General features: G+C 39.0%; 3 protein-coding genes and 1 non-coding gene across 4 annotated transcripts in view; 3 read left to right on the forward strand and 1 right to left on the reverse strand.

The window, feature by feature from the left end:
• Positions 1-44: 44 nt before the first annotated feature.
• LOC132142667 (uncharacterized) lies at positions 45-7,100 on the forward strand. Its single transcript, XM_059552714.1, has 4 exons — positions 45-122; positions 1,510-1,957; positions 2,099-2,497; positions 2,899-7,100. The coding sequence occupies exons 2-4, from the start codon at positions 1,511-1,513 to the stop codon at positions 6,775-6,777; spliced, it is 4,725 nt and encodes a 1,574-aa protein (XP_059408697.1). The 5' UTR covers positions 45-122; position 1,510; the 3' UTR covers positions 6,778-7,100.
• Positions 7,101-8,672: 1,572 nt separating this feature from the next.
• On the reverse strand, positions 8,673-8,744 carry trnac-gca (transfer RNA cysteine (anticodon GCA)). Its single transcript has one exon. It is a non-coding gene; the product is annotated as a tRNA-Cys (tRNA).
• A 7,558-nt stretch (positions 8,745-16,302) lies between these two features.
• LOC132142687 (SUMO-conjugating enzyme UBC9-like) lies at positions 16,303-18,885 on the forward strand. The gene is made up of 7 exons (XM_059552751.1): positions 16,303-16,708; positions 16,925-17,007; positions 17,126-17,209; positions 17,543-17,615; positions 17,776-17,885; positions 18,481-18,560; positions 18,659-18,885. The coding sequence occupies exons 2-7, from the start codon at positions 16,942-16,944 to the stop codon at positions 18,720-18,722; spliced, it is 477 nt and encodes a 158-aa protein (XP_059408734.1). The 5' UTR covers positions 16,303-16,708; positions 16,925-16,941; the 3' UTR covers positions 18,723-18,885.
• Positions 18,886-20,475: 1,590 nt separating this feature from the next.
• Positions 20,476-26,936, forward strand: part of LOC132142697 (interleukin-2 receptor subunit beta-like) — a 62,275-nt gene continuing 55,814 nt past the window's right edge. Inside the window, exon 1 of the mRNA XM_059552780.1 lies at positions 20,476-20,497. The gene's annotated coding sequence lies outside the window, so the exon portion shown is untranslated. The remainder of the gene's footprint in view (positions 20,498-26,936) is intronic.

Here is a 26,936-nt window from a genome sequence, read left to right on the forward strand (position 1 = left end):
CTTAATTGGAATCACTAGGTTCAGATTACAGCCCTCTTCTTGCTTGTTCACTGCAACAAAACCTTGTTGCACTCTAGCACTCATTGCATTGACAAGTCGACATATACTTTTGGAGTCTTTAGGTGAGTTTTTATATTGCTTTTTACTTAATGTTTCTGCTATGGCATTAAATTATGCAAGTTTGTTGACAAGCCTTAAATAACTTTACACTGAAAATAAGAAAATATAAGAAATCACAAAAAGTGTAAAGTATTAGTACAAACTCAATTCTAACCCAATAGCTATGTGCATTTGGTTTGTAGTAAGTAAAAAAAAAAAAAAAAAAAAAAAAAAAAAAAAATATATATATATATATATATATATATATATATATATATATATATATATATATATATATATATATATATATATATATATATATATATATATATATATATAATTAATTCTAAACATTAAAAAAATCTAAATAGATATAGCCAATTGTGTGTTAAATCAATTAATGAATAGTAAGCCAATTGATTTGACTTCTTATGGTCAGCTGATTATGAATTTACTTGTTTATTTCTTTTAATATTTCCTAAATATAGCTGATTTTACATTTGCATTACATCCTCCTTGTAATTTACTTGCAATGTACAACTTGTAAAATGTAATTCATGCATTAAAATGTTAAATCTGTATGTAAAAGTTCTTTGCTAGAAAATATATCTTTAACCAAACAAGAAAGATGGTTTGTTGGTCTTAGCTGATTTAAGCTGGTCGCACAGCATGGTCAATCTGGTTTAAACTGATTTAAGCAGGATAATGCAATATTTTGCTGGCAATTACTATTATAAGAATATTATGTTAGGCAAAGGTAAAATTGTCTAATAATAATGAATTTACTTGTAATTGTACTTGCTTGGGTGTTTCTCCTATATTAAACATGAATGAATTCAGTAGTAATCAATGACATCACATGACCAAGGTCATCTACAGTAAACTTCCATGTCACCAGGGAGCATAAATGAAAAAATAAAGACAGCATTACAAAAATTACAAAAAGAGACTCTGTGATTAAATCAGGCAAAATCAAATTATACAACTAGGGACATGCAGCATGAGACATATTCCCATGACAACTGGCTATACAAACAGCATGCTATACTCATTATGGCCACAAGGTCAAAAAGTAATTTTGAGTATGTGCACCTTCGTAATGTTTTAAAGTTGTCAAAATTATTGTGTATGTTAAAAATCTTTTGTAAGATTGTATTTTTATGCCTATTAAACATGCTTGTAGAATCAAACTACATTTCCAAGTAACACTGAGACTTTTGTGCTGAACACAAGGCACTTAATTGAGCCAAGAATTAAATAATTGAATTACACATGACAAAAAAAAGTAATGTGAACACATGTACCCTGAGAAAGCACACTATGTGTAATCATTCAAACATGAACTTAAATTTAAATCACATGACAAAACTGTATCATGTGGTCTAAGGTTTTATGTTTCGTCCTCTACAGGATGGCACTACCTGATTATCCTATTCCAGAACTGGATGTTACGCTCCAGGAGGCTAGCCGTGTGCTTCAGCTCACCTTAAATCCTGACCAGTACCGACGCTATAAAACTGCCCTTCTTCAGCAGAAAGATGCACTCCAGGAAGTCCAAGAACAGCTGAAGAAAAGCGTCTCTGGACGTGAGAACTGGGTGACTGAGGAATTCAAAAAGCATCTGCTCTCCTGCTATGATCCCCTGCCCAATTCCACTGCTGTTCCTTCTGTCCTGCCCTCCTCTAAGCTGAAGGGGGAGTTCGCACAGATAGAGCGAGCTACAGCCCTGCTTTGGGCAGCTGCAAAGCTGTACAGTGAACCACGGCTGGTAGAAGGGGATTTACCAACTGAGCGAACACAACAGTCAGAGGTTTTTGCGGCTAGTCGCCTACCAGGCAAGAGCCAAGATGAGCTAAAGGTAAAGCTTTGGTTGTTTGTTTTTTTTTGTTGTTGTTTTTTTACATCTAACTTCCAATTTTAAGATTCTCTAGCAAAGTCAATTTTAGAAATGCTGACTCAAAAGTCTTAATGACATACTTTCTTTGCCTTAATGTTCCAGACATACCAAGACAGCCTTCATGCCATATTGACCTGTCGAGGGGGTATATTTCCTATTCAAATTTTATGGCAACCAAGTTCAGGAGATTCTCTTTCTCCTTTACCTCTCAATGACATCTATGCTCAACTGGTGCATGCAATGAGTCACCCAGCAGCTGCCCCTGAACAAGACCCGTACACCATTTGTGGTCTGTCTTCTCTTCAGCGCCAAGCCTGGCATTCTGTGAGAATGGAAATCTTAAATGCAGGGGGAGAAGCAGCGGTTTCACTTGAAATGATGGAGAGTGCCATTCTGGCTGTTTCCCTAGAAGACAACCCAGCACCGGCTGATCTTGCAAATATGCTCAATGCTGTCCGGCTAGGAGAGAAAGATGGCAGATGTTTGAGATACTATGATAAGGTATCCAAACAAATTAGGGTACTCATAATTACCACTTTATAATTAGTACTGTGTAGCAGGAAGCTTACGTTCCCATGATAGTTTTGCAAGATTCAGAATTGAAGAATTCAGGCCTATTAAGCATCAAACTGCAAATCTTTAAATCATATTAATTACTTTGCATTTCAAAATATTTTAACTGTAATTCAGTTTACAAAACATGCTTGCAAACTAAAATTCCATTGATGTTCAAAAACTATAATGGAATTTATAGGCATTCTCGATTCAATTCTGAATGAACCACAAACTGTGATGATTTCTTTAACATGTAATTATTATTCACGCCAAATCAAAATCAACTGTCTGTACTGTTTAGATATGAATGGCACAATGGCATGACAATTTACCATCTTCATCAACAGGTGGTGAACTTGGTGGTTTTTAAAGATGGTCAAGCAGGCATGTTGTTCGAGCATAGTGCCCTGGATGGAATGGTAGCTGGACTTGTCATTGAACGTCTGTGGCAGCTCTCAGAATCAGAAAACAGAGAAATGATAAACACCCAAACCAATGGTTTAGCTCCACCCTCAAACACTGGTTCCCTTCATCCTAAACCTCTGAAAATGCCACTAGATGGCATAACAATGCCGAATTTGTCTCTTTCTAGCCTTCAACAAGACAGCCAGTCTGTCATGACTTTTGAAGTTTCATCTTACCCAGATGTCTTCACCACCTTAAGGGGCCACAGAGGTTTATATGATGCATGGATGAATTTCAGTTTGCAGCTATCCTTGAGGCAAACACTTGAGGATGCAGCTACTAGCCTTATCATGGTGACACCTACTCACATGCGTCACTTCAAACATGGCCGCTGTGATCCCACATACTCCACAACTGTGAGGTCTCACCAACTTGTTACAGCACTGGCATCCTGCATTGGCCCAGACAAGGTTCCCAGGTACACAATTGAGCTTTTCCGACTCTTTCACCTTGCCTTTTTAGAGCACAAAAACCTCATTAAAGCCACAAAACTTGGCCTTGGTGTGGGACCCCATCTGGCAGCTCTGCGCAAATCTATGTCTCAAGATAACCCACTCAAAAACTTTCTTGTCCCTTTTGGATGCCCTTCAGTTTACTTGACTGGATCAGATCTGATGGAGGGAATTGAGTGTGCTGTAGGTAACGTGTATGCTACCAACCAACTGGCAGTAACATATCTAGGCAGGAAGGACAAAGTACGTCTAGTGCTAAATGGGAAGGGTACTTTCGCCAACATCCTGGGAAAACTCAAAGAAAGACTTGAACTCAATCTAAAACTAGTAATGCTTCTAGCACTAAGGTATGCCATTGCTGGGCAGATGGGAGCCATTGAATGTCTGCTGCAAGAAAATGAAGAAAAACTAGTACATGGATCTTCAGCAGATGATTCAGTCGAAGCTGTAGAGCAGAAAGGAGACAGCAAAACAATGAAGCCAGATTTCACTTTAGTGATTCATGGCGGGGCAGGAGAGGAAATGATGTTGAATGAAAAGGTGATTGGAACCATTGAATTTGCCCTTCAAACAGCTCTTACTCTTGGAGCACAAGTTCTTTTTCAGGGAGGTAGTAGTCTGGATGCAGTACAAAGAAGTGTAGCTGCATTGGAGGACTGTTTCTTGTTTAATGCTGGCAAGGGATCAGTATATAACAGAGATGGGGAGCATGAAATGGAAGCCACTATTGTTGATGGACATGAAAAGAACTCTGGATCTGTGGCTTGCCTGCGAAGAGTGAAAAACCCAATAAAAGCAGCCCGATGTGTTATGGAAAAAAGTGTGCACTCATTACTGATTGGAGAAGGTGCAGAAGAGTTTCTAGACAGTCTTAGAGAGAAAGAAACTACACTGAAATCAGAATACTTTGACACTGACACAAGATACAAGGAATTGCTTATGAAGTCAGGTGATGGCAAGAATAACCATCCTCAAACCGTAGGTGCAGTTGCACTGGATAAGTGGGGCAAGTTAGCAGCAGCCACATCTACAGGAGGTTTAGTTGGCAAATGGAAAGGCAGAGTTGGTGACACTGCTATAGTGGGGGCAGGAATATATGCTGATGAGAAACTTGCCGTGACATGCTCTGGTGATGGTGATGCTTTTTTACGCCAATCAGTTGCTCACAAAGTTGCCAGTTTATACAACCTCAAAGGTTACAGTCTCAGACAGGCTTGTCAAGAAGTTATCCATAATGATCTGGAGGAAAAATGTGCAGGAATTATTGCTGTGGACCATCAAGGTGAGGCCATTATTGAAACCAATGCTGGGGTCATGTTTGTTGGTTCAATGGTCAATGGCATTCCTAGAACTGAAGTTTTGAGACCTATAAAGGGGTTTTCTAATGTGATTTGGGAGACTAATGAATTGGTAGCTCACCTACAGCCCAATCCTTTGACCCCAGGAGCCACTATTCTCACTCGAAAAAAAATTAATGGACCTAGAAGCATCTTTCAGTTAGTGTTATCTGACTACGTAGCAATGATGCAGGGGGCACGGACTGTTGCCAATCTACTTTGCGAGAAACTTGGCGTGCATCGCTGTGCCCTTGTGTCCATGCCAGAATTCGACAAGCCAGCTTACATCAAAGTCTTGCCCCTCCATGGCTTAGAACCAAACTGGAAGCCTCAGCTTGCTGAGGAAATGGAGTTCAATCCTTATGACCCTGGCTACTGTAGCTCCAAAAGTGGTCCACGATGTGAAGATATACATCTTGACCAAGTGCAGGCAAAGATTCGCTCTCGACTGCCAACACCTAATGCCCCTTCTTGCTTTGACTTCCATGGGCATTCCTCTGATGGTGGCCTTTTCCCCCGCATTATTCGTGGTGAAGAGCAACAATGGCGTGTCTGGGAAGACAAAGAACACGTAGCCTTCCTTACTCCTTTTCCAAATACACCAGGCTTTACAGTTCTAGTGCCAAGGAAACCTCTTACCAGTGATATCTTCCATCTGAACGAGAGTAACTATACATCCCTAATTTTGGCCACACGAAAGGTTGCTGACCTTTTGCAAGAAGGAATGAATGCCCATGGTGTAGCTCTCATATTTGAAGGCTTTGAAATTGATTATGCCCATGCAAAACTGATCCCATTAGTTCCTCAGCCTAATGCTATTAAACCCCCAGCCGTGGCTTCTCAGTTCTGCCCAACTTATGCAGGATATGTAACATCGGCAGATGGCCCAGCTGCTAACAAAGAGGAACTTACAGAGATCCACACCAAGATCACAAAGACTACTCCCCCTCAGTCCTGGAAAGAACCCGAGACTCACGCTGCATCAGCCATTAGGAGCAAATGGTATCGCGATCTCTTTCAAATCCAAAACACCCTGTTTCATAGCACAGTAGAGTACTTTAACAACAAATGCAAGTATGCTTATGCATTGACACCTATCACAACTGACACAATCTCCTCTCCAATGGGTCTGGGTTCCGATTCTGAGCCTGTGTTTGTCAACATACTTGGCCAAGATGTATATCTTGCGGACTCTATGCAGTTTGTTTTAGAGTACTTTATGAGGTTTCAAGAAGGTCTTCCTGGGGCTTACTACGTGTCACCCAGTTTCAGAGGGGAAGATCCTGATGCTACACATCTCAACCAGTTCTACCATGTGGAATGCGAGCTCCTGGGCGACATGAACGTTGCCATTAGTATAGCTGAAGGCTATGTTGCCCATTTGACTCAGGCAATGCTAAAGCAACATTCCAGCATTGTCTTAAACACAGCTGGCACACTATCTCATGCCCAAGAACTACTGAAGAGGTTAGAAAAACCCCTTCCAAGAGTAACCTTAGATCAAGCCATTCACATTATGCCTTCCTCTGATTGCCTTGAATGGGTTCAGGAGGGACAGCCACAGTTTGGCAGAAAACTAACTCGCAAGGGAGAAAGAGTTCTAATTGAAAAGTATGGAGGTGCTGTTTGGCTGACAGAAATGGACCATCTTGGCGTGCCCTTCTACCAAGCATATGTTGAAGGCTCGGGCGGTAGCAAAGCCAAGGCAGCTGACCTTCTCTTGGGGTTAGGGGAGACAGTAGGGCTTGGGGAACGTCATTCTACACCTGAAATGGTACGAGAGGCCTTACAGCACCATGCTGTACCAGAGGACTCATACAAATGGTACATCAATATGCGCCAAGTCATCCCTCTTCTTACAAGTGGATGGGGTATGGGCACAGAGAGATACCTATGCTGGCTTCTGCAGCACAATGATGTCAGGGATATGCAAATCATACCCAGAATGAAAGCCAAAAAGTTCATGCCTTAAATGGTACTTGTATTCAATTTTTATATCTTGTGCAAGAAACACAGGATAATCAGTTATTATACTGACTGTAGTAGGGTTTTAGCTTGATATATAAATCACTGAAAAAATGGCAAATGTATTAAATGGATTATAACAAAACTAAGGATATGAAATTTGAAATTAAAGTTATGCTGTAACTACATTACATTTAAGATTGCTAAATGTTTAATTTTCTGAGAACAGAAAATTTTATGTTTTTGAGCTGGACTTGACTGACAGTTTGATTTACACAAATGCTGTGATTCTCTTTTTCTCTTTCCTTGTTTTGTTTAACATTTTCTTAAAATATCCTATGAATGTATTACAAACTGGCTTGCTGATTTATAAAAAAATATTACAAAACGCATTATTTCAAAGTATAATAATAAAATCCTAATAAATTACCCTTTGTGTCTTTTGATTGTTTACAGCCTATCATTATACACTGAACTCAATGTACCCAAGTAGAAGCTTGTCATGGCCTTACAAAATATATGTCAAACTCAATTCTTGTCATGAATCTGGTAAAATATTTTATATACAAATATTTTAACTTTAACTGGTGAAGGAGAGCACATTAAACACAATAGTAATCAAATAGATGGTTAATTATGCTGACACCATAACAGAATGAAAACCACTTGATAATGATCTCTTGAAACAGATAATGATCAAGATCAATGGGCAACAGATATGCCCTTCTGTCACAACAAGTAAACAGGATTAGAGCTGTGCTAAAACCTTCATTACAGACTAATTTTATTCTCATGACCAACTCTTACTCTCATAGATCTGCATACCTTGTGACAACCTGCTAAAGAAGTCTCACAAATTGACAACAACACTTGGATAAAGAAAACAGTGCCTCTTTCTCCAACTTTTACAAGTCACATAGGGGTAGTGTATAACCAACAAAGCAAAAATGTTGATCTCACTTTATATTAGATGGCCTTATTTACTTATTTACATCTAAATTAATAATTTAATACAATGCACGTATTGTGTATGTTTTTACATGTATTTATATTTAAAAAAAAAAAACAATATAAATAACTGCATAATTCTGTAATTATATGTATTATTTTACTGTTGACCCATCCCATTCACCTTAACACACCCATCTACCCATAACACCAAACCTGTCCTTAACCTTACCTGTATCCAACATCAACAGCAGCAAAAGTGTTTTACAATACAATATGAACACAGTAAGTACATTGTGCTTATTAATTTATTTATTTTGTAAATACATAGAAGTTAAGACCATCTGATATTAAGTGGGAACAAAATTAGAGTATAAAGTCACATCCATTCATGTATGTATCTGTCAAAAAACGTCTACAAACCTTTCCCCTATGCTAAATTTAATAAATAGCACTGAAATGTATAAGGCTTCAGAAATACCTTCAATGGTATCAAAATACAATATAAATACAGTTGCAAAGACATGGAATTCACATTGTTGTACTAAGGGTGAGCATGATTTCATCAAGTACAACATGTTCCTGGAACATCCTTGATCCTGGAACAACATTCCAATCAACCAATGAGAAGTGATTTAACTTTTCAGGAAATCTCAGTTTTAGGCTTACAAACAGGATTAGGTGCTTCTACACCCTTGTTAATCAGCTATCATTTCCCACTGATATTATAATAAATTATGGGTAGGGTTAGGTTTAGGGGTAGGGATTGGGTTAAGTCTGTATTTTTGGCGGTAATGTTGATCCAGGATCATCAAAAAATGTTGACCAAGGAACATGTCTTGGCAAAATCACGGCGACTTTGTACTAAGATAGATTGTAAATGACAACACAGAAGAAAAAAAAACGATAGATTCTAAATGACAACACAGAAGAAAAAAAACCAAAAGTGTTACCAGGGGGCACCCGGATTTGAACCGGGGACCTCTTGATCTGCAGTCAAATGCTCTACCACTGAGCTATACCCCCTCGCGGTACAAAACAGAATTTCGGTACAATATATTGGCATTGCTGTGTGTCATATCTGAAAACAATATACTCAAAGATTATTGTAATTCTTATTTTAAACAAGTAAGAAAATATCATTGACATTTCCCCTTTCTCAATACACAAACTATCCCACCAACGTAGTATGTGAGCTCTTTTATTCGTTGCCCGGTTCTTGCAACAACGACTACCGACAATAGTATGTTCCTGCACAACCGGAGGCTGCAGATTCAGGACCGCAGATCTAGGACCGCAGTTCTAGGACCCTAGTTTTTCGTGACGGCGCCAGCTACCGTACTGGACGATCGAGGCGGGGCTGCACCTGGGGCGGGGTTGCACGTGCAGCCCCGCCCCATACCTACTATGATTGGTTCAATCGTCTTTCAAAGACATACATGATAGGAAATGTGTGCGTAGTTGGTGTAGGACGGAGAATGCTGTTTAAAAAGCTAAAAACGTTGTACAGTTTTATAAAGCCTTCATAATGCACAAAAGAAGAAGAAGAAAAAAACATTAACCTGTAACTCGCCATGTCCCTGAAAGTATTGTTTGGTTAAATTAAGCTGATCTTTAGGCTAACATACGAATATAGTAAATTAATTGGGATGATTATCCACAGTAAGATGATCAGGTCTTCAGATAGAAGAATGAATTATGAATTAAATAATTTTAGAAAATTTGATTATTTCATATCATCAGAGTATGAGAAAGGAAAATGAAAGGGGTGTATCATTATTGTTTTAATTTATATAGCATGACAAGACAATTATTGTTACATATAATCATCCGTCATGCAGTTAATAAATGACACTACAATAGTCTAATGTGTCTGCCAATTCAATTTTTATGAAACTTTTAATTTTCTTTACTACATTGCAAAACATAGACTTTTTCTCCCCTTTATATCAGGAAAATATTCTGCTCCTCGTTATTTGAAAGTGAAGAAATCGATAAACTTTTATTTCTATTGGCCAGTGATGATTCTGAAAGGACATACCTGTAAACCGTTGCTATAGTAACGAACACAATTTCATGATAATTGTGCTCTTATTTTAGTGCAGTCTCACAGCCACTGTCAAATATTGAGATAAACTTTATAAAGTATCATCTATTTATATTACATTGGTATTTTCTCCGATATCCATTTTGTGACTATTGAGCCGATTCTTTTCAATCAGCTGGAATGATTCGGGACATTCAACGTTTAATGTGGCTTAATGCATTAAAACAGTGTTTTTAAAAGACCAAACTCAGTAAACAAATTAATAATAAAGCATTATATTCACTGAAAGGCAGATGAGTCCAGAATAAGAATGCAATGTGTTTAATTACGTGTTAAGCATTTTCCTCCCATAGAAAACCATTAGACTAAAAGGAAAACGCGTAACGTGGCGTAATGCATTAAAACGTTTTTTAAAAAGACCAAACTCAGTAAACATTTTTAATTACACATTTTATTTACAGACAAGCAGGTTATGGGTGGAAATTAAACGCTTTGTGTTCGTATTCTGTGCTCATATCTGCTTGTCTGTGAATAGAATGCTTTATTAATCATTTGTTTACTAAGTTTGGTCTTTTTAAAACACTGTTTTAATGCATAAAGCCACGTACTTTAACGTTAAGCGTGCTTTTAGAATGTCCCAATTATTCATTTGTGAATTAATCTGGTCAAGAAGAGTAAACTTGCAGCAGCTAACATCTCTTGATTCAATAAATCAGACACAGTGAGTCAAGTTAACAATAAAAAACTGCATTATAGTAAAGGCTTTATAAAACTGTACAGCGTTTTTAGCTTTTTAAACAGCATTCCCCATCCTACACCAACTACGCACACATTTTGTATGTCTTTGAAAGACGATCGAACCAATCAGAGTAGGTATGGGGCGGGGCTGCACGTGCAACCCCGCCCCAGGTGCAGCCCCGCCTCGATCTGCATGCTGCAGCCGGGTGTACTTGCCTTGGGGTGTTCGGGCACAACTCGGTGCCGGTTCTGGACAGTGGATTTAAGCACTGGTTAAAGGAGGATCATGCAGTCACAGAGCGTGCCGAGTTCAAGACGTCCTTTAACAATGACGCCAGAGCCAGTGGAAGATTTCGTGGAGTTGAACCAGAGCCAAGGGGAAAGTGAGTATGTTGTCATACCTGTTACACAAATTATCTGTAGAACAGTAAAAATATTTAGTACTATTTATGATTGCTAAGGCAGATTAGGTCTGGTAACCGTATCCATGCATGTGTTAACCCATTTACTCTTTTCCAAAGACTTTGCACTTTGTGGATACAGTCATTTTCAACTACTGATAGCCTTTTAATTCTCTGCAGTAATACAATAGATGGTAGTTAATATAAGTTCTGACAGCAGTGTCACACAGTGCCATTACATACATACCTTCATTAACAAGTACCGGTATACAATACATGCATTTTGTGACCACACTCATAAAGATTTCTAAATTATTAGTGGTCTGTCTGTATGACTGGGCCTGGGCTGTTCACTAAAGCTGCACCTGAACATGTGATCTCTGTGAAAAAAGGAAAACAGCCATGATGAATGGTTTCTTAGACCCTTACTGCACTACACTGTTTCATCAGAATAAAGAACGGATGACTAATATAATCACAAAATTATAAAATGCATAAATTTGCATAAAATGGCTATTAAGTACTGTACTATTCCACTACTATTGCCTCATACAGTCTATGACTATTGCATATGTATTTTAAAATAACAGTAATATCAATCTAGGAAGAGAGTTAAAAGAAGTCTATTATGAAACTATTATGCTTTACCAATTAATAAATCAGATGTAAAGAATACAGAAGAAAACAATAATTCAGAATAAGTTTCTAGAATGTAATTATATGATGTTAAAACGGTATCTTTAGAATTTAATTGATTTATTTTGCATTTAAATGCAATTGCAGACCACCACCTTTGTGGGGGAAAAATTAATGATCAATAATGTCACTTATCATTTTTAGGCTGTATAAATGTGATCTTTACTGTTTTCAGTTTAAAAGTAAGCAAAATATAATTAGTGACTGAACTCAGTTGTTCCTGTTCTCTTTATATTTCAGAGTTTAAATAATAAATACAAAATAATGTAAATACAAACGGCTACATTCATGAGGGGCATTTTCATATTGCCCTCACTGTTAAATGATCTCAACTTGCAAATGAATGTATAGACCCTTTGCACGTGACGTCACGCTCTACTCGCGCGAATTCTGAACGCCATGACGGACGGCGGAAGAGCTATTCTGTAGACGGACGGCAAGCCAAATGAGTTCGTGTTTGAGTTAGTTCTAGTTGTAAAATGGTTATTTCGTGTTGTGCCGTGGGCTGTGCTAATAGACAGGGTAAAGCCAATATATCTTTTTATCGAATACCATTTGATGGGGAGAGAAGGCAGCGATGGGTTGCTGCTATCAGCCGAAAGGACTGGCAGCCCTCCAAGTACTCCAGGATTTGCAGCGAGCATTTTTTACAAGGTAAGGTTCATGTATTTCCCAGTTACGTTTACTTAATTTGTGTAATACCATATCGCCATCCTTGTCCAGATGGAGACCCAGTCAAATTGTCATTTGTAACATGAGTAACCTAAGTTAGCTATGTAATGAGCAAGTGCCAGCTAGTGTGATAGGGCTGTGCAGTCTAACGTTAACGTTACTGCTACCCATTCACAAAGGTAGCTAACGTTAGCTTAATGTCATTATTAATGTAATTTAGGTTGGCTTTTATAAACGTGTTGAAAGATGTTTTTGTAAAATAAACCAGCCCTCAAACTTTTGACTATGCTGTTGTACTTTATAAAAGGATATTAAATGTATGTAGAATTACACACTGGCAAATCTTACTAATAATTCAATTACATTTTATTTATAGTATCACATCATAAGAAATTAAAAGAAAAACATTACAAATGGAGTAGGTCTAGACCACACTATAATTTACAAAGACCCAACAATTCTAGTAATTCACTTCATGAGTCTGTGGACTGTGTTTTGTCTGACAGCAGTCTATCTGGGCATGTATATGTCTTGGCCAATAACTCAGATAAAATGGCTGACCTATAGAAGGCCTCAACATTCTGCACTGCTTCTGTAAAAAAGTCAGCATCAGGCAAAATTCTCTGTATAAAAAAATCGGATGTAGACCACACCATGAAGTCACAAAACTTCCGCTTCGTCACAAACAACTGGGCTTGCACCTGGTAGTGGTATTGATGATCTCTGTTAAGTGCATGTGTACCATCTGTGTTCTCAATGCAGAAATGTTTCTTTTCAGTGGCACTGAGGACTCCGGTGTCTTTGGCACAGTGTGGGCATTTGATTTCCAAAATACCATCGCCACAGCAGGAGCAGGACAGCAAGGCATCTGGAGATGCTCCAAGGTAGGGACGGGAGGTATCAATATGGAGACCGGCATCACGAACACTTAGGTCCTGATGATGTTGTGCAGCGTAAGCCTCATATGTCTCTCTGGCTTTTTGTTCATGTTCACATCCCCATCTGAAAATGAGAAAAATAATGTTATTAAAGGAATAGTTCACTTTAAAATGATAATTTTCATATACTCACCCTCATATTGTTTCAATCCTGTATGAATTTCTTTCTTCTGCTGAACAGAAAGGAAGATATTTAGAAGAATGTCAGTAACCAGACAGTTTCTGGGTCCCATTGACTTCCATAGTAGAAAAAAATATACTATGGAAGTCAATGGGATCCAAAAACTGTCTGGTTACTGATAATCTTCTAAATATCTTCCTTTCTGTTCAGCAGAAGAAAGAAATTCATGCAGGTTTGAAACAACATGAGAGTGAGTATATGATGACAGAATTTTCATTTTAAAGTGAACTATTCCTTTAAGTCATCGTAGCTCTTTGAGTGTCCTTTTCATTGGATTTGTTCTCTCATTTCCCTAAGAACTATAAGTACTATAGATGTCAGTACCCAAAATTGGCCTAATCTTAATAGCACATAATATTCTCTTGTATCATATTCTATCACAGATATCACAGAGTAGTTTAAAAAGGTGTAAATTAAATATAACAGGAACCATTTAAAAGGAACATTAGGAATAAATAGGCAAAGGACCTACACCATACACCTGGGATTAAAAATAGATAAGGGCACTCAAAGAGATTGAGGGATGTAATCTGTCATCATGTTTGTAATTTAATGTTGATAATTTGTAATACTGACTATAATAAATATTCCAATGATAAATGCATTTCTTTGTCTTGTTTTTGTTTCTTTGATGTTTTTGTGAGCAGGGGCCCTCTACATTAGAACACAACATGTATTGCATACATTTCCATAGTTGAAACATAAGTTCAAAGAACATCTAATTTCTTTACTCACTTACACTATGGTGAAATTAAAAACAGTAACTGTATGTTTATGTCATTATGTCACACATGCCTGGTTGCAACTGTTGAAAATCTGCATAGGTCAGGGTAACAGATCTGCCTAATTAGGGATTTGGAAGGATTTGTAGGGTCTGTCCTTGCAGCTGACTTGAACCTAGATGCTGTCACCCTACCAGCCCTCATGTCAAACCATAGCCTTGACTTTCCCTGTTGTCGTGTCTCTTCCTCAACTTTTACTGCCTACAACATTGTAAATTATAGAAGATGAAATTAATGACATGACACCTTAAAGCACATTTTAGTCATATGAGATTAAGAGGGATGACTATACCTGCTCTGGTGTGACTTCCATATCATTGAATACCGCATCACATTTTTTCTCAAGGTCCGAGGCAGACAGCTTCCGGTTCTGAGCACTGTATAACTCAGTCAGGGGCTGTGGTAGACCCAGAGACACCACTTTTGGTTGAAACTGTTTACAGTAGTGTGGCAATATGCGTAGGATACCACTCTTCTCTGAAGGGTTTGGAGTTGCATTATCCAGAGCCTTGTAGAATTGTTCTATAGCTGCTGCAGACACACTCACTTTTTTCACAGATGGACAACCTGAATGGCTTTGGTTGTTTACACCACAACGCTTTTTGGCAGGATGTGAGAAATCAATTCCTGATCCCTCTTCGTACAAAGCCTTGCCCGCTTTCAAAGGAGGAAGTCCCCACTGTCTGGGCCCATCAGTGCAGCTTTTGTCTTCCAGATGTTTAACAGCAGAGTCTATTGCGTATAGCAGAGCTGTCACGTGGGAGCACACCTCTCCCAGGCCCGCTTTACATGTACAGTGGCCGCACAAGACTGTCCCATCCTTCTTCAAAGATACCCATGGTTGTAGTTGGGTTTCAGACAGTGACTGACTGTGATGCACCTACAATTACAGAAAGTGGCATAAATACATTATTCTTACATGAATGTTATTGTGATGTTATTATTTACTGCTGCAGTGACACCATAAATGCCCCTTGTGAATACATCTTAATCACTGTGATAGTCAAATCTCAACATAGGCTACAGCGAATATAATCACAGATGAGATGATGGCTAGATGTAAAAATTATGTGTGGCTACTGATCACAGACACTCCGTGGTTTACTGGCTATGATGCACCTACAAATACAGAAAGTGGCATAGATACATTATTTTTACATGAATGTTATTGTGATGTTATTGTTTAATGCTGCAGTAACACAATAAATGCACATTGTGAATACTTTGCTGTGATTAACTGGTAGAATCTTAACATAGGCTACTGCGAATATAATCACAGATAAAAAGATGTCTAGATGTTACAATTATATGTGGTTACTACGGATCAAAGACACACCGTGATTTACTGTCTGCATGGATTAACGTGTGATCGATAATTAATGACTGCACTTCCCAGAGCTGGGATGCGTCCAGGCATCCATTAAAAAGCCACGGCCGACCATGTACTCTAAAATCATAGGCTACGTGTTATATAAATATTTATCAAGAAATAACAGACTGCATTCTACATTAGAATTCAACTAAGCCATGTAATAATACAAAATAAACCATAGATCGATGTCTTACCTTTGCCATTATGAGGTACCTCCCCCCGCCGTTAGCGTAGCATCGCGTAGCTGTAACCCAGCCAGCTACGAAGAACTGGTAAGCATCCAGACTTTTAAAAGCTTTGAGATCAGCACCAGTGTATGGGGATACCCCGTTTACCACATAGTGGTACAAATCGTGTGGGCCGAAGTCAGGCAGACTTGGCGATTTAACGAGGTCCGTGAAAACCGAGGGATGAAGAAGGTAAGGGTCTGTATCCAAACCTGCTATCTCCAACTTCTCCAAATATCGCTCTTTGTGAGCACCTACCAGATGCCCTACCTCGACCGATAACGGCACTACAACTTCTTCAATAGAAGAAGCCATGAAGTTTAGTGGTAATGTTAACGTTATCTATTTTAATCTGTTTAAAACTATTCAAATTTCCCGCTCGTCTACTACTGCTCAGCCTGCGCGTCCAGTGATTTTGCCGTCCAGCATGGCGTCGTCACGTGGTCGTGGTCACGTGTTTGCAAAGGGTCTATAAGCTCGTGCACGGATTGTCACGTGTGTTTGTGTCGATCACGTGTGCCACACAGTCTATGGTGCCACACTGAGGATGGCCGCTTCTGATGGACGCCTATAGTCGACTCTGAGATTGCCTGATGGTCCTGAGAATAATAACAAACGATACTCCCCATTCCACCTCCTTCATGGATAAACGTTGTCTGCCTATTTCCCCGACGTTTTAGACGAAATCTTGATGTAATTTTAAACCCTTTAATACGATCAGCTGAGCAAATTCACTTGGATTCCGAGTAACTTCCGAGTAACGTTACACTGTTTCGTAATCAAACCGTTGAGAATCAAACGCTAGGTTAGCTCGCGAGCTATTTCCCTCGCACGTTTGGCTCTTTTTAACGCTTCCAGTTTTTATTCCAGAGGTCGTTTTTTTTCGCCGAAACAGTTTTGGATTGTCTGGAAAGGCGTTTTAAACATTTATTTAAGGTAAGATCGCGAACGCAATTGACATAACAGTTATAATGCTAATGATGCCGTGATGTACGTCAGCGCTGAAAACACTATAAGTCGTTCACCTAAAGCTTTATGTGCTCTGTCTAATAACGTTATATTGATATAAGCCCTGTTATAATGTTTATTTATGTCTTTACGGATGCACCAGCGACACGGTTGGTGGTGTAAATGTGTGTTTTCTGTCCGCAGGGTGGCGCTGTTGAGTCATGTCTGGGATTGCTTTGAGTAGACTGTCACAGGAGCGCAAAGACTGGAGGAAAGATCATCCTTTTGTAAGACACACGCAAATACACACCAGTCAAATGTCTGAGCGTGGACTGTTCAGTCAGTCTGTAATTCCGAATTCAAATTACTGTTTTGATCTATGGTATTTTGATTGTTTCTCTGTAGGGTTTTGTGGCAGTACCAACCAAAAACCCAGATGGCACCATGAATCTCATGAATTGGGAATGTGCAATACCAGGAAAAAAGGGGGTCAGTATCCTTCTGAACAGTGTTGCACCTCTCTTTAAATTATGTTTTAGAGCTCTAAACAATGTCTCAGTCTTTATATTTAGTATATTATAGTGTTCCAGACCAGTAGCTCAATTGGTAGAGCATTGCATGAGCATTTTTGTTGTTGTTGTTGCATAAATTATGCATTTTATGTTTTGATCCCCATCTAGCACACCGTTTGGACCAATGGAAATCCATGGTTTCTTGGATTAGTTCATAGACGCTTATCATATATTTGAACTGTGGACCGAATAATGTTAAATGACAGATTTAAACATCTGTATCTGTGTTTTTTTTGTGTGTATCCTTTAGACTCTTTGGGAAGGAGGACTGTACAAACTGAGAGTGCTCTTTAAGGATGATTACCCATCTTCACCACCCAAGTGTGAGTTAAACCTTATGTAGTGCTTATCCTTGTCATAGCCACTACACTTCCACATATATTTCCTGTATAGCTCTTCTCTGGTGCGTATAGACACTAAAAAACTGAGAAATAAGTGTTGTAAAGCTGAACAGTATGTTTGACCTGTTTATTTTCTTCTCAGGCAAGTTTGAGCCTCCAATCTTTCATCCAAATGTCTATCCTTCAGGCACAGTGTGTCTGTCCATACTGGAGGAAGAGAAGGACTGGAGACCAGCCATCACCATCAAACAAGTAAAAACAAAAACACAAATCTGTTTACTGTTCAGTTTGCAATTAGAAAGATTTTGGAAAATGTTTTTGATGTTCACGAAGGCTGCATTTATTTGATCTGGTGAAAACAGTAATACTGTGAAACATTATAACAATTAAAAAGAACTGTTTTTTTTACTTGAATATATTTTAAAATGTAATATATTCCTGTGATCACAGAGCTGAATTTTTTTTAGCATTCTGATTGGCTGCTTCAGAAACATTTCTTATTATTATCAATGTTGAAAACAGTTGTCCTGCTCAATTTTTTTGCGTAAATCATGATTTATATTTTTCGGGATTCTTTGATAAACATGAAGTTCAAAGATCAGACGTTTTTTTTTTTATATTATACATTTCTTCTTTACTTTCGCTTTTGATCATTTCTAAGCATCCTTCCTGAATAAAATAACTAATTTCCTAAAAACAACTTCCTGACCACAAACCTTTGAATGTGTACAGTTGGTCCTTTATGATATTAACATTAAAGATCACAGTTTCTCATAAGGTTAGGCACTTGAACAAACCTTTTAAGCAGTAAGTCTTTTTGTAATTCATTGTGTTGTTGTGGCTGTAGATACTGTTGGGCATCCAGGAGCTCCTGAATGAGCCCAACATTCAGGACCCAGCGCAGGCAGAGGCCTATACGATATACTGGTAAGTGCAGCCAAATATCACCTACATGCTTCTATATTTGATTTTACTATTTGTTCTGATACCATGCCTACAAAATTGATCTTATCTCCCTCTCGCAGTCAAAACAGGATGGACTACGAAAAGCGTGTGAGAGCACAAGCTAAGAGATTCGCTCCTGCATAGAGCGGCGCGTGCACAATCTTCTAAAGAAATTCTGCACAGATGACCCAGAATCCTTCACCATTCAATGGAAACCCCCCAAAATGTATTTGAGATTTGTAAAGATTTGTAAGATTGTAAGGATAAAGATTTGTTCAAGCTGGCTTCAGCACAGAACTGAATGAGAATGGGTGCAAAACAATTCTGAGGTGAAAACAAGTTAATGTTGGCTGCTGATCACTGACCAGTGTTTTATATGATGGTGATTTTGTGAAATCTTGTTTTGTTCAGGGGTTTTTTTTCTGATGAGGAAAATGGTTGGTGATCAGTCGATAAGAAACAACTTTTACACAGAGCAGAGATGGTAAAGGTTTCTGTGTATATATATAAATATATAAAATTATTTACTTTTATTTACTTTTTTTACCGCTTCATTATACTAATTAAAATAAGTGTGGCTATAATATATGTAATGAGTTTGAAATAAAAAAAAAGTGGTTGTTAAAAGCATGTTGTTTATCTAGTATGTTATTAACAGTTTCCTTTTTCACCTGTATCTTGTGGTATTTTTTTTGGGTTATACTGTTGTTTCGATGCTTTGCCATGTTTGTGATGTTCATCATGCGGTCAGGATTTGTAACCACTGATACCCTGTTCAAATCAATTATTTATTAATATCGCAGGTAGAGTTTCGCCCACACCAAACAAAACATGCCCAACTGCCGTTCGTAGGTAGGTACAGACTTCCTCTTTAACCATTAGTTAGTCTAATTCGGCTCGAGTCGCTTTGGTTTCAGAAAGTGTGTCCATTCACTATTTGATATTATGGACATACCATTGGCTGAAGTTCTTAAGGACCCATAACAGCAGGCAAACCAAACCTGGCATATATTCATGCAGCATCAGCAGGTTTATTAAATTACTAAAGTGCTATGTATTTAATAAAAAACTTTTATTCCAACCTGCTTGGAAATTTAAATCTGCCTCATTTGCATTAACTTTGGTGACCATGCAGATAAACTGTACTTAATGACAGAAAAATTAGAGGATGAACACCATCAGTAAATCGGAGAAGAGGAAGGAGAGCGGTGGTCGGGTAACTTGTGTGTAATCCAATGTTCAAAACGAATCACAAAGTTGATTATTTCGTGAGGACTACTGTGCAACTCGGATCATCACACAAATGTGTATTTATGTTCATGTCAGGTGTGCAGAGTGCACTACCAGCAGGTTCCTCTGCCTTGTGCTCCTCACTACTCTGATACAGGCTTAGGCTGCACAGATGAGCGCAGATCTTATAATGTGATGGGCCACTATCTGTGTGCAAACATCTTCACAGGTGTGTCTTGAACACATAGAAGAACTGCATTTTTTTAGTTTATTACATAACTGTTTGTTACAAATCATGTACTGTATGTGTCCACTATTAAAGGTCCCCCAGTTGTGTTGTCATCGCTGGTTAAGGACTCCTCATCCTCTATCAGCATTTATCCATGATCCAGAGCACTGGCTCGACCACAAAACAGACTACTTAGGTAGGCTTGAAGATTATAATCCCATTCTCTCACGACTATAAATCAGTGTGGCCCCAAGATATACAAAATAAATGTTATTTATTATATGAATGTAAATCTCAAAAAGGTTGAAAACCACTGCTATAAATAATTTTGTTTATTTTCAGGAATAGTTTAATCTGTTCCTCATTATAGGACTTCAGTGAAGATCTGGGCCCATATTCTTGAGCAAGGAAAAGACAAAAACTCATCTCAGTGAGGAGGCGGAGCTGACCCCATTGCTAGGTATGACACATTCTTCTGAAGACTGTGTCTGACTGTGAAGACTGTGTGTTGTCCAAGATGAATAATAAAAAAAAGAATAATGAGTGCTACTAAATAAGGTCTATTTTTTTCCTATTTTACCCTAATATACACACACATACACTAGTCAACATTTGAAGTGGATCAAAACCTTTCATTAAAGTTGTGCTGAAAGCTAAAACCAAAATGCATTCTTGTCTTAGGACAACTCTGATGTACTTCTTTGCTCCAATTCTAATGTTAATTACTATATATATATATATATATCAGTATCAGATATATATCAGTAGTGTAGCCAGAAAAGAGACTCTGGGTGTGCCACATTTATTGTCAGATTACTGTGCAAAATTATTAACCCTAACCATAACCATGCCCCACATAACCATAAAACTATATAAATTAATATATCTGCAAGCAGCAATACAAGGCCAAGCCCTGCGAGGCACAGCTAGCAGACCAAGTATGACGCACAGCAAGAACAGCCAGCACATCCAGTACAGCAGCACAGCAGCACAGCAAGCGTTTAAGCACAAAGAGCAGTGCAGAGCCTGAAGAACAAAACATCAGAAATCGGGGACAGTACTTTTATGCGGCTCGGCCTGAAGATCATTTGAGCAAATGTTGGACAATTTTGGACCAATTTTGAAGGAGTTTTTTTTTTCCGTAGCCAGGAGTGCAGGAGGAGTCACATCTGTTGATGTTGGGCCCGGGATGGGAGAAACATCCTCATCAGATGTAACGTTAGGCCTTGTGTCCAGCTGTCCATCAAGCCGAGGTTTTTTGCTAAAAAAATTAAGAAGGGAGCTCTGCGACATATTGCTAGCTAGCAATGTGCAATCAAAAATTCTCTGTTTATATCATAGACAGTAAGGTTTATATGCGGCAAAGATCTCTGGGGAGCTGCTGGGGTCACAGTCAGCTGCTGTTTGCTGATTGGTTGGCAGTCCGAATGTAGGCAGATTTTTTAATGAAAATAATTTAAAATGTAAATTACATTTTAACATTTGGAGCATTATGGCACCATATATTGGATTCTTATTTCTGTGCCCCTGGGAGTATGATTTAGAATGTTCAGTGGCGTCGCGCGTTGGCTGGCACTGAGAGATGGACGCGCTCAGTGCTTGTCATATATCACAACTAATATGCAGTGTTTTCAACCACCTAATGTTTATTTTAGGTTTCATACATTTAAATATACATAATCACTAGTAATACAATTGGTAGTTTGTAAAATACACACTGATGTCTATGGAAGCAGCATAAACTATCTATTCAAATGTAATTTGCCGACGTGTTTTATTCATATATCAGACACATATAGCAGAACAATAAAGTTTACTGTATTCTTCTCCCAGTTCAACAGCCACTTACTTTAATGTATTTCGGGAGAAACTGGGGAATTCAAGTGCTGTACGTTAAATCCGGCTGACAGGACTCTGAACTGCAGCGCTCATCTCGTTATAGATCAAGATAATTTATAAAGGTTTTTAAACGAAGAATCGGAATATCAGATAGTTGACATGGTAAGCAAATTTGTGAATATATTTTAATAAGAAATGAAAAACGAAATAAAACGAATAGCGATACATCTGTTAGTTATTGTGGCTGCGGTGTGTCACGTGACAATCATGACGCGTCGCCATGGAAACAAAGGGTCAGTTAAAATATTTGTAACTTACGCGTGAAAGGGTTGATTTAAAAAATATATATTTTCTAAGTAAACAACTGTAATTTTTGTCACTACTGTTGCATATTGAACTGCATTACCCAAGAGTGTTAGGGGAACCGGAAGTGGTTAATAAAAATACGGATGTCGAGCTGATGGTCGACACGCACTGCACGTTATGCCTGAGTTGTGTTTATTCAAACACATTAATCACGAAATAGTGAAATACAAATAGTAACGTTACATGGTGTCAGAGAAATAACGAACCCACACAGACGAAAAGATGGACTCCGCCGGTGTACCGATGCCCAGGATGGACTGGGATTCCCTCGATTTGCCTGACTCATGGAGGAGATTCAGACAACACGCAGAGCTGATTCAAAGGCCCACTCCACGAAAAATCGGAGGAGGATCATTGTAGCTATCTCCTGTTATGGGTAGGAGAAAAAGGTAAAGACATTTATAACACCTGGACCCTGACTGACGAGAGTGCAAAAGTTTTAGGCACGTACTACGAAGGATTTGAAGCATATGTGATGCCGAAAAAGAACCACATCTTCGCACGGTACAAATTCCACGAGAAAGTACAAGCAGAAGGTAAGAGCTTTGACAATTTCGTCACAGAACTAAAATTATTAGTTAAAGACTGCGGATATGCTAATACAGACAAGATGGTAAGAGACAGGATAGTCTTTGCCATTAACTCCGCAAAAATGAAGGAGAAGTTGTTAAACTACGGACGAGATTTAACCCTTGAGAGAGCCATAGATATTGCACGATCTCACGAAATAGCACAGGGACAGCTGAAATCTATAGCCGGGCAGCACAGCACAACTCACACGCAACAGGTTGCACATGCCGTGTTCAAACGAGGCAATAGCATCACAGTCCCGCCCACAGCCGGTGCCGGAAGTAAAAATTTAATTCAATTTCTGCATTGACATTTGGGGTATAAGCCATAAAAACGTAACCATACATGGTAGACTTAAAACCAGCTACGGCTGTACTAAGCGAAATTGTATACACTCATATAAACGCCAAAGGTTCATGGGGCACTAACCTTGTTTTGAGATAAATGCCTTTTATTCGCGATGTCTTGGATAAGTACTACATTACCCACAATCCTGAACAATCACAGTGATGCATCTAATTGGTGGAACTCATCTGGTTAAACCCCGCGAAGGTCCGTGAAGACTGAAGATCATTAATAAAAAAATAAAATAAAATGAAAACCTGTGTTGCGTTTTTGCATGGTAGACTTATCAGTGCAATCATGATCTCCTTGGCTGCCATGATGGCTTTTTTCAAGGAGGAAAACAAAAGTGTTCAAAGGAGTGAAAAGCACTTCAGATCGGGTCATGTAGTTGAGTGTAGCGTGTCCGAGGGTCAGCTTGTGGGTTTTGTAAGGGCCAGCATGAGGGACAAGACCTACAAAGTTTTGGTGAGTTTTGCAGGGAGGTTGGTAACGTTAGTTAGCATTATCGTCCACTTTAGCTAGGCTACTGTAGCCTTTATATGGTATGAGTCATATGAAGCATTTTATAATGCCACTGTCAAAAAATTTTTTTAGCCTAAGCATACCTTTTTGTGCATTTACTGTACATTTGTGTAATGGCAACGACATGTGTTGACGACTGAGCGGTGATTGCAGTCAGGTACAAAGCACAGCACCATTGCTGACGTTATCGTTGACCGCTTTCACACATGCACACAATATATAAAATACACGATGATAAATATAAAAATCAATACACAATACCTATATAAAACACTATTTATTTACACGATTAATACTGAAAGAACTGCTATTACTGCACATTCACTATATAAAATAAAATTCACTTGAAGAAATAGTTTGCGCGGCTGTCAACAGATTTGGAAATCGCTCAAAAGGCTCGTTCGCGGTTGTGGCTTCAGTCGAATTCAGTGAGGCGCGGTGGTTTATGGGATGAGTAGTTCCTTCGCTCGAAATGAAAATATGTACACAGTCTTGTACCTTTGACTTTTTTGGATTTTCTCTTAATTTTTTCACTCGAAATGATATGTTATATGCTTATGAGTTCAGCCGTAGCTGGTTATCCTCACACATGCTCTAAAACTCTTTAGATACAGATTTTTCCGAAAGTCAAGGGAGAAATGAATGGGAAATTTACTTCCGGCACCAAAGCTCTCTCGGGCTGTGGGCGGGACTGTGATGCTCTATAAACAGAAACATGTAAAAACTACCATCAGAGCAGAACGAGACCGCATTAGGTCTACAACATGCGGACGATGCACGCAGGTGCATAGAGAAAAGGAAAAATGCCCAGCCTTGGGTAGACAGTGCAAGAAGTGCGGGAAACCAAACCATTTCGCAAAGGCTTGCAAATCGCAACAAACATGGAAACAGAAAAATGTGCATGCCGTAAATAACGACACCGAACAAGCTTACGAATCACCTCGGGAATTCTTCATCGACACAATTACAAAAGAGCAAAGTAACGTGATAAACGAACAGGCTTTTGCCGAAATTGAAGTAGGTTCAGAGCTACAGAAGATGAAATTTAAATTGGATACTGGGGCACAAGTAAATATAATACCAGAAAATAAAATAAGAGATGTTATTGGTGCCAATCAACTAAACCCAGCAACACGTAGATTGTCAGGATATGGCGGAGAACCCTTTTCCGTGAGAGGAACGACCAGACTGCAATGCAAGCACAAAGGGACCAAAGCCATGCAAGAGTTTTATGTCGTTGACACTCAAGCGCCGCCTATCCTAGGATTCAGAGCATGTCTGGAAATGGATTTAATAAAACTGGTCCTCTATGAACAAACTGATACCAGGCAAAGTGACGATCTGCTAAATGAGTTTGCTGACGTTTTTGAAGGGATCGAAGAATTCCCAGGCGAGTGTTAAATACACATAGACCCAAATGCAGGTCGTATATCCCCCACGAAAAATTCCATTCACTCTACGAAGTCGTCTAAAGGAGGAATTATATAAAATGGAACGCCAGGGAATCATCGCAAAGGTAACCGAACCAACTGATTGGGTCAACGCTTTAGTAGTAGTGGAAAAACCCTGCACCGGGGCGCTTCACATATGCCTCGACCCGCGCGACCTAAACAAAGCGATCAAAAGGCCGCATTATCCATTGCCAACCCTGGATGACGTGATCTCCAGACTCTCAGGTGCAAGAGACTTTAGTGTACTGGACGCCAGATCAGGATACTGGGCCATTAAACTGACAGAAGAATCATCGAAGCTCACCACATTTAACATGGTGGTCGGACGGTACCGTTTCCTCTGTCTTCCCTTCGGGATAATCTCTGTACAGGATGAGTTCCAAAGGAAAATTGATGAGACGTACGAAGGACTGCCTGGAGTAGCGGCGATTGTAGACGATATCCTAGTGTATGGTCGCACAAAAGACGAACACGATAAAAAACCTGCGTGCGATGTTGGAAAGAACGAGGGCAAAAGGTGTCCATTTGAATCCAGAAAAAAGCACGATTTGCGTGCCGGAGGTCTCTTACTTTGGACACCGACTCACACATGACGGCATCAAACCAGACCGGGAGAAAATTAAAGCCATAAAGGAAATCGAACCGCCAAAAAACAAATCCGAACTGGAAACCATACTGGGTATGATAAATTATTTGTCCAGATTCGCCCCGAGATTAGCAGAGTTAAACGCACCGCTGCGACAGATGCTAAAGCAAGGCAACGAATTCACATGGGACGAGATGCATAACGTTGCTTTCCAAAAAATCAAAGACTTGATCACAAGGGAGCCGGGACCTGTATTAGCATACTACAACACAAACGAAGAACTGCGGGTGCAGGTCGACACTTTCTAAAAATGGTTTGGGCGCGGTACTTCTCCAACAGGAAAGACCAATCGCATACGCCTCAAAATCGCTCACAGAGACGGAACAGAATTATCTGCAAATCGAAAAAGAACTGTATGCCATTCTGTTTGGGTGCAAGCGATTTCACCAGTATGTATATGGGAGGGCATTCATTGTGGAATCGGACCACAAACCATTAGAGTCCATATTAAAGAAACCGCTTTCTGCCGCCCCTCCACGCCTACAGCGCATGTGTCTGCAGCTGCAGAAATATGACTTCACGGTGCTCCACAAACCAGGTAAAGAAATACCAGTATATACCATAATACTTTTGGCCACGACTGTATATATGTATATATGTGTATATATGTATATCTATATATATATGTATATATGTGTATATATATGTGTGTATATGTGTATATGTGTATATACAGTCGTGGCCAAAAGTTTTGAGAATTACATAAATATTAGTTTTCAAAAAGTTTGCTGCTAAACCACTTTTAGATCTTTGTTTCAGTTGTTTCTGTGATGTACTGAAATATAATTACAAGCACTTCATACGTTTCAAAGGCTTTTATCGACAATTACATGACATTTATGCAAAGAGTCCGTATTTGCAGTGTTGGCCCTTCTTTTTCAGGACCTCTGCAATTCGACTGGGCATGCTCTCAATCAACTTCTGGGACAAATCCTAACTGATAGCAACCCGTTCTTTCATAATCACTTCTTGGAGTTTGTCAGAATTAGTGGGTTTTTGTTTGTCCACCCGCTTCTTGAGAATTGACCACAAGTTCTCAATGGGATAAAGATCTGGGGAGTTTCCAGGCCATGGACCCAGAATTTCAACATTCTGGTCCCCGAGCCACTTAGTTATCACTTTTGGCTTATGGCACGGTGCTCTATCGTGCTGGAAAATGC

Source organism: Carassius carassius, chromosome 1 (genome assembly GCF_963082965.1).
Source record: "Carassius carassius chromosome 1, fCarCar2.1, whole genome shotgun sequence".
Taxonomy (NCBI): Eukaryota; Metazoa; Chordata; class Actinopteri; order Cypriniformes; family Cyprinidae; genus Carassius; species Carassius carassius.

Bases quoted from the DNA above. Each gene is read 5' to 3' on its own strand.
- LOC132142667 (XM_059552714.1), top strand. From the start codon at position 1,511: ATGGCACTACCTGATTATCCTATTCCAGAACTGGATGTTACGCTCCAG. The intron at 1,958-2,098 runs GTAAAGCTTTGG...TTAATGTTCCAG, and splicing joins AGAGCCAAGATGAGCTAAAG to ACATACCAAGACAGCCTTCA. The intron at 2,498-2,898 runs GTATCCAAACAA...CTTCATCAACAG, and splicing joins GTTTGAGATACTATGATAAG to GTGGTGAACTTGGTGGTTTT.
- LOC132142687 (XM_059552751.1), top strand. From the start codon at position 16,942: ATGTCTGGGATTGCTTTGAGTAGACTGTCACAGGAGCGCAAAGACTGG. The intron at 17,008-17,125 runs GTAAGACACACG...GTTTCTCTGTAG, and splicing joins GGAGGAAAGATCATCCTTTT to GGTTTTGTGGCAGTACCAAC. The intron at 17,886-18,480 runs GTAAAAACAAAA...TTGTGGCTGTAG, and splicing joins CAGCCATCACCATCAAACAA to ATACTGTTGGGCATCCAGGA.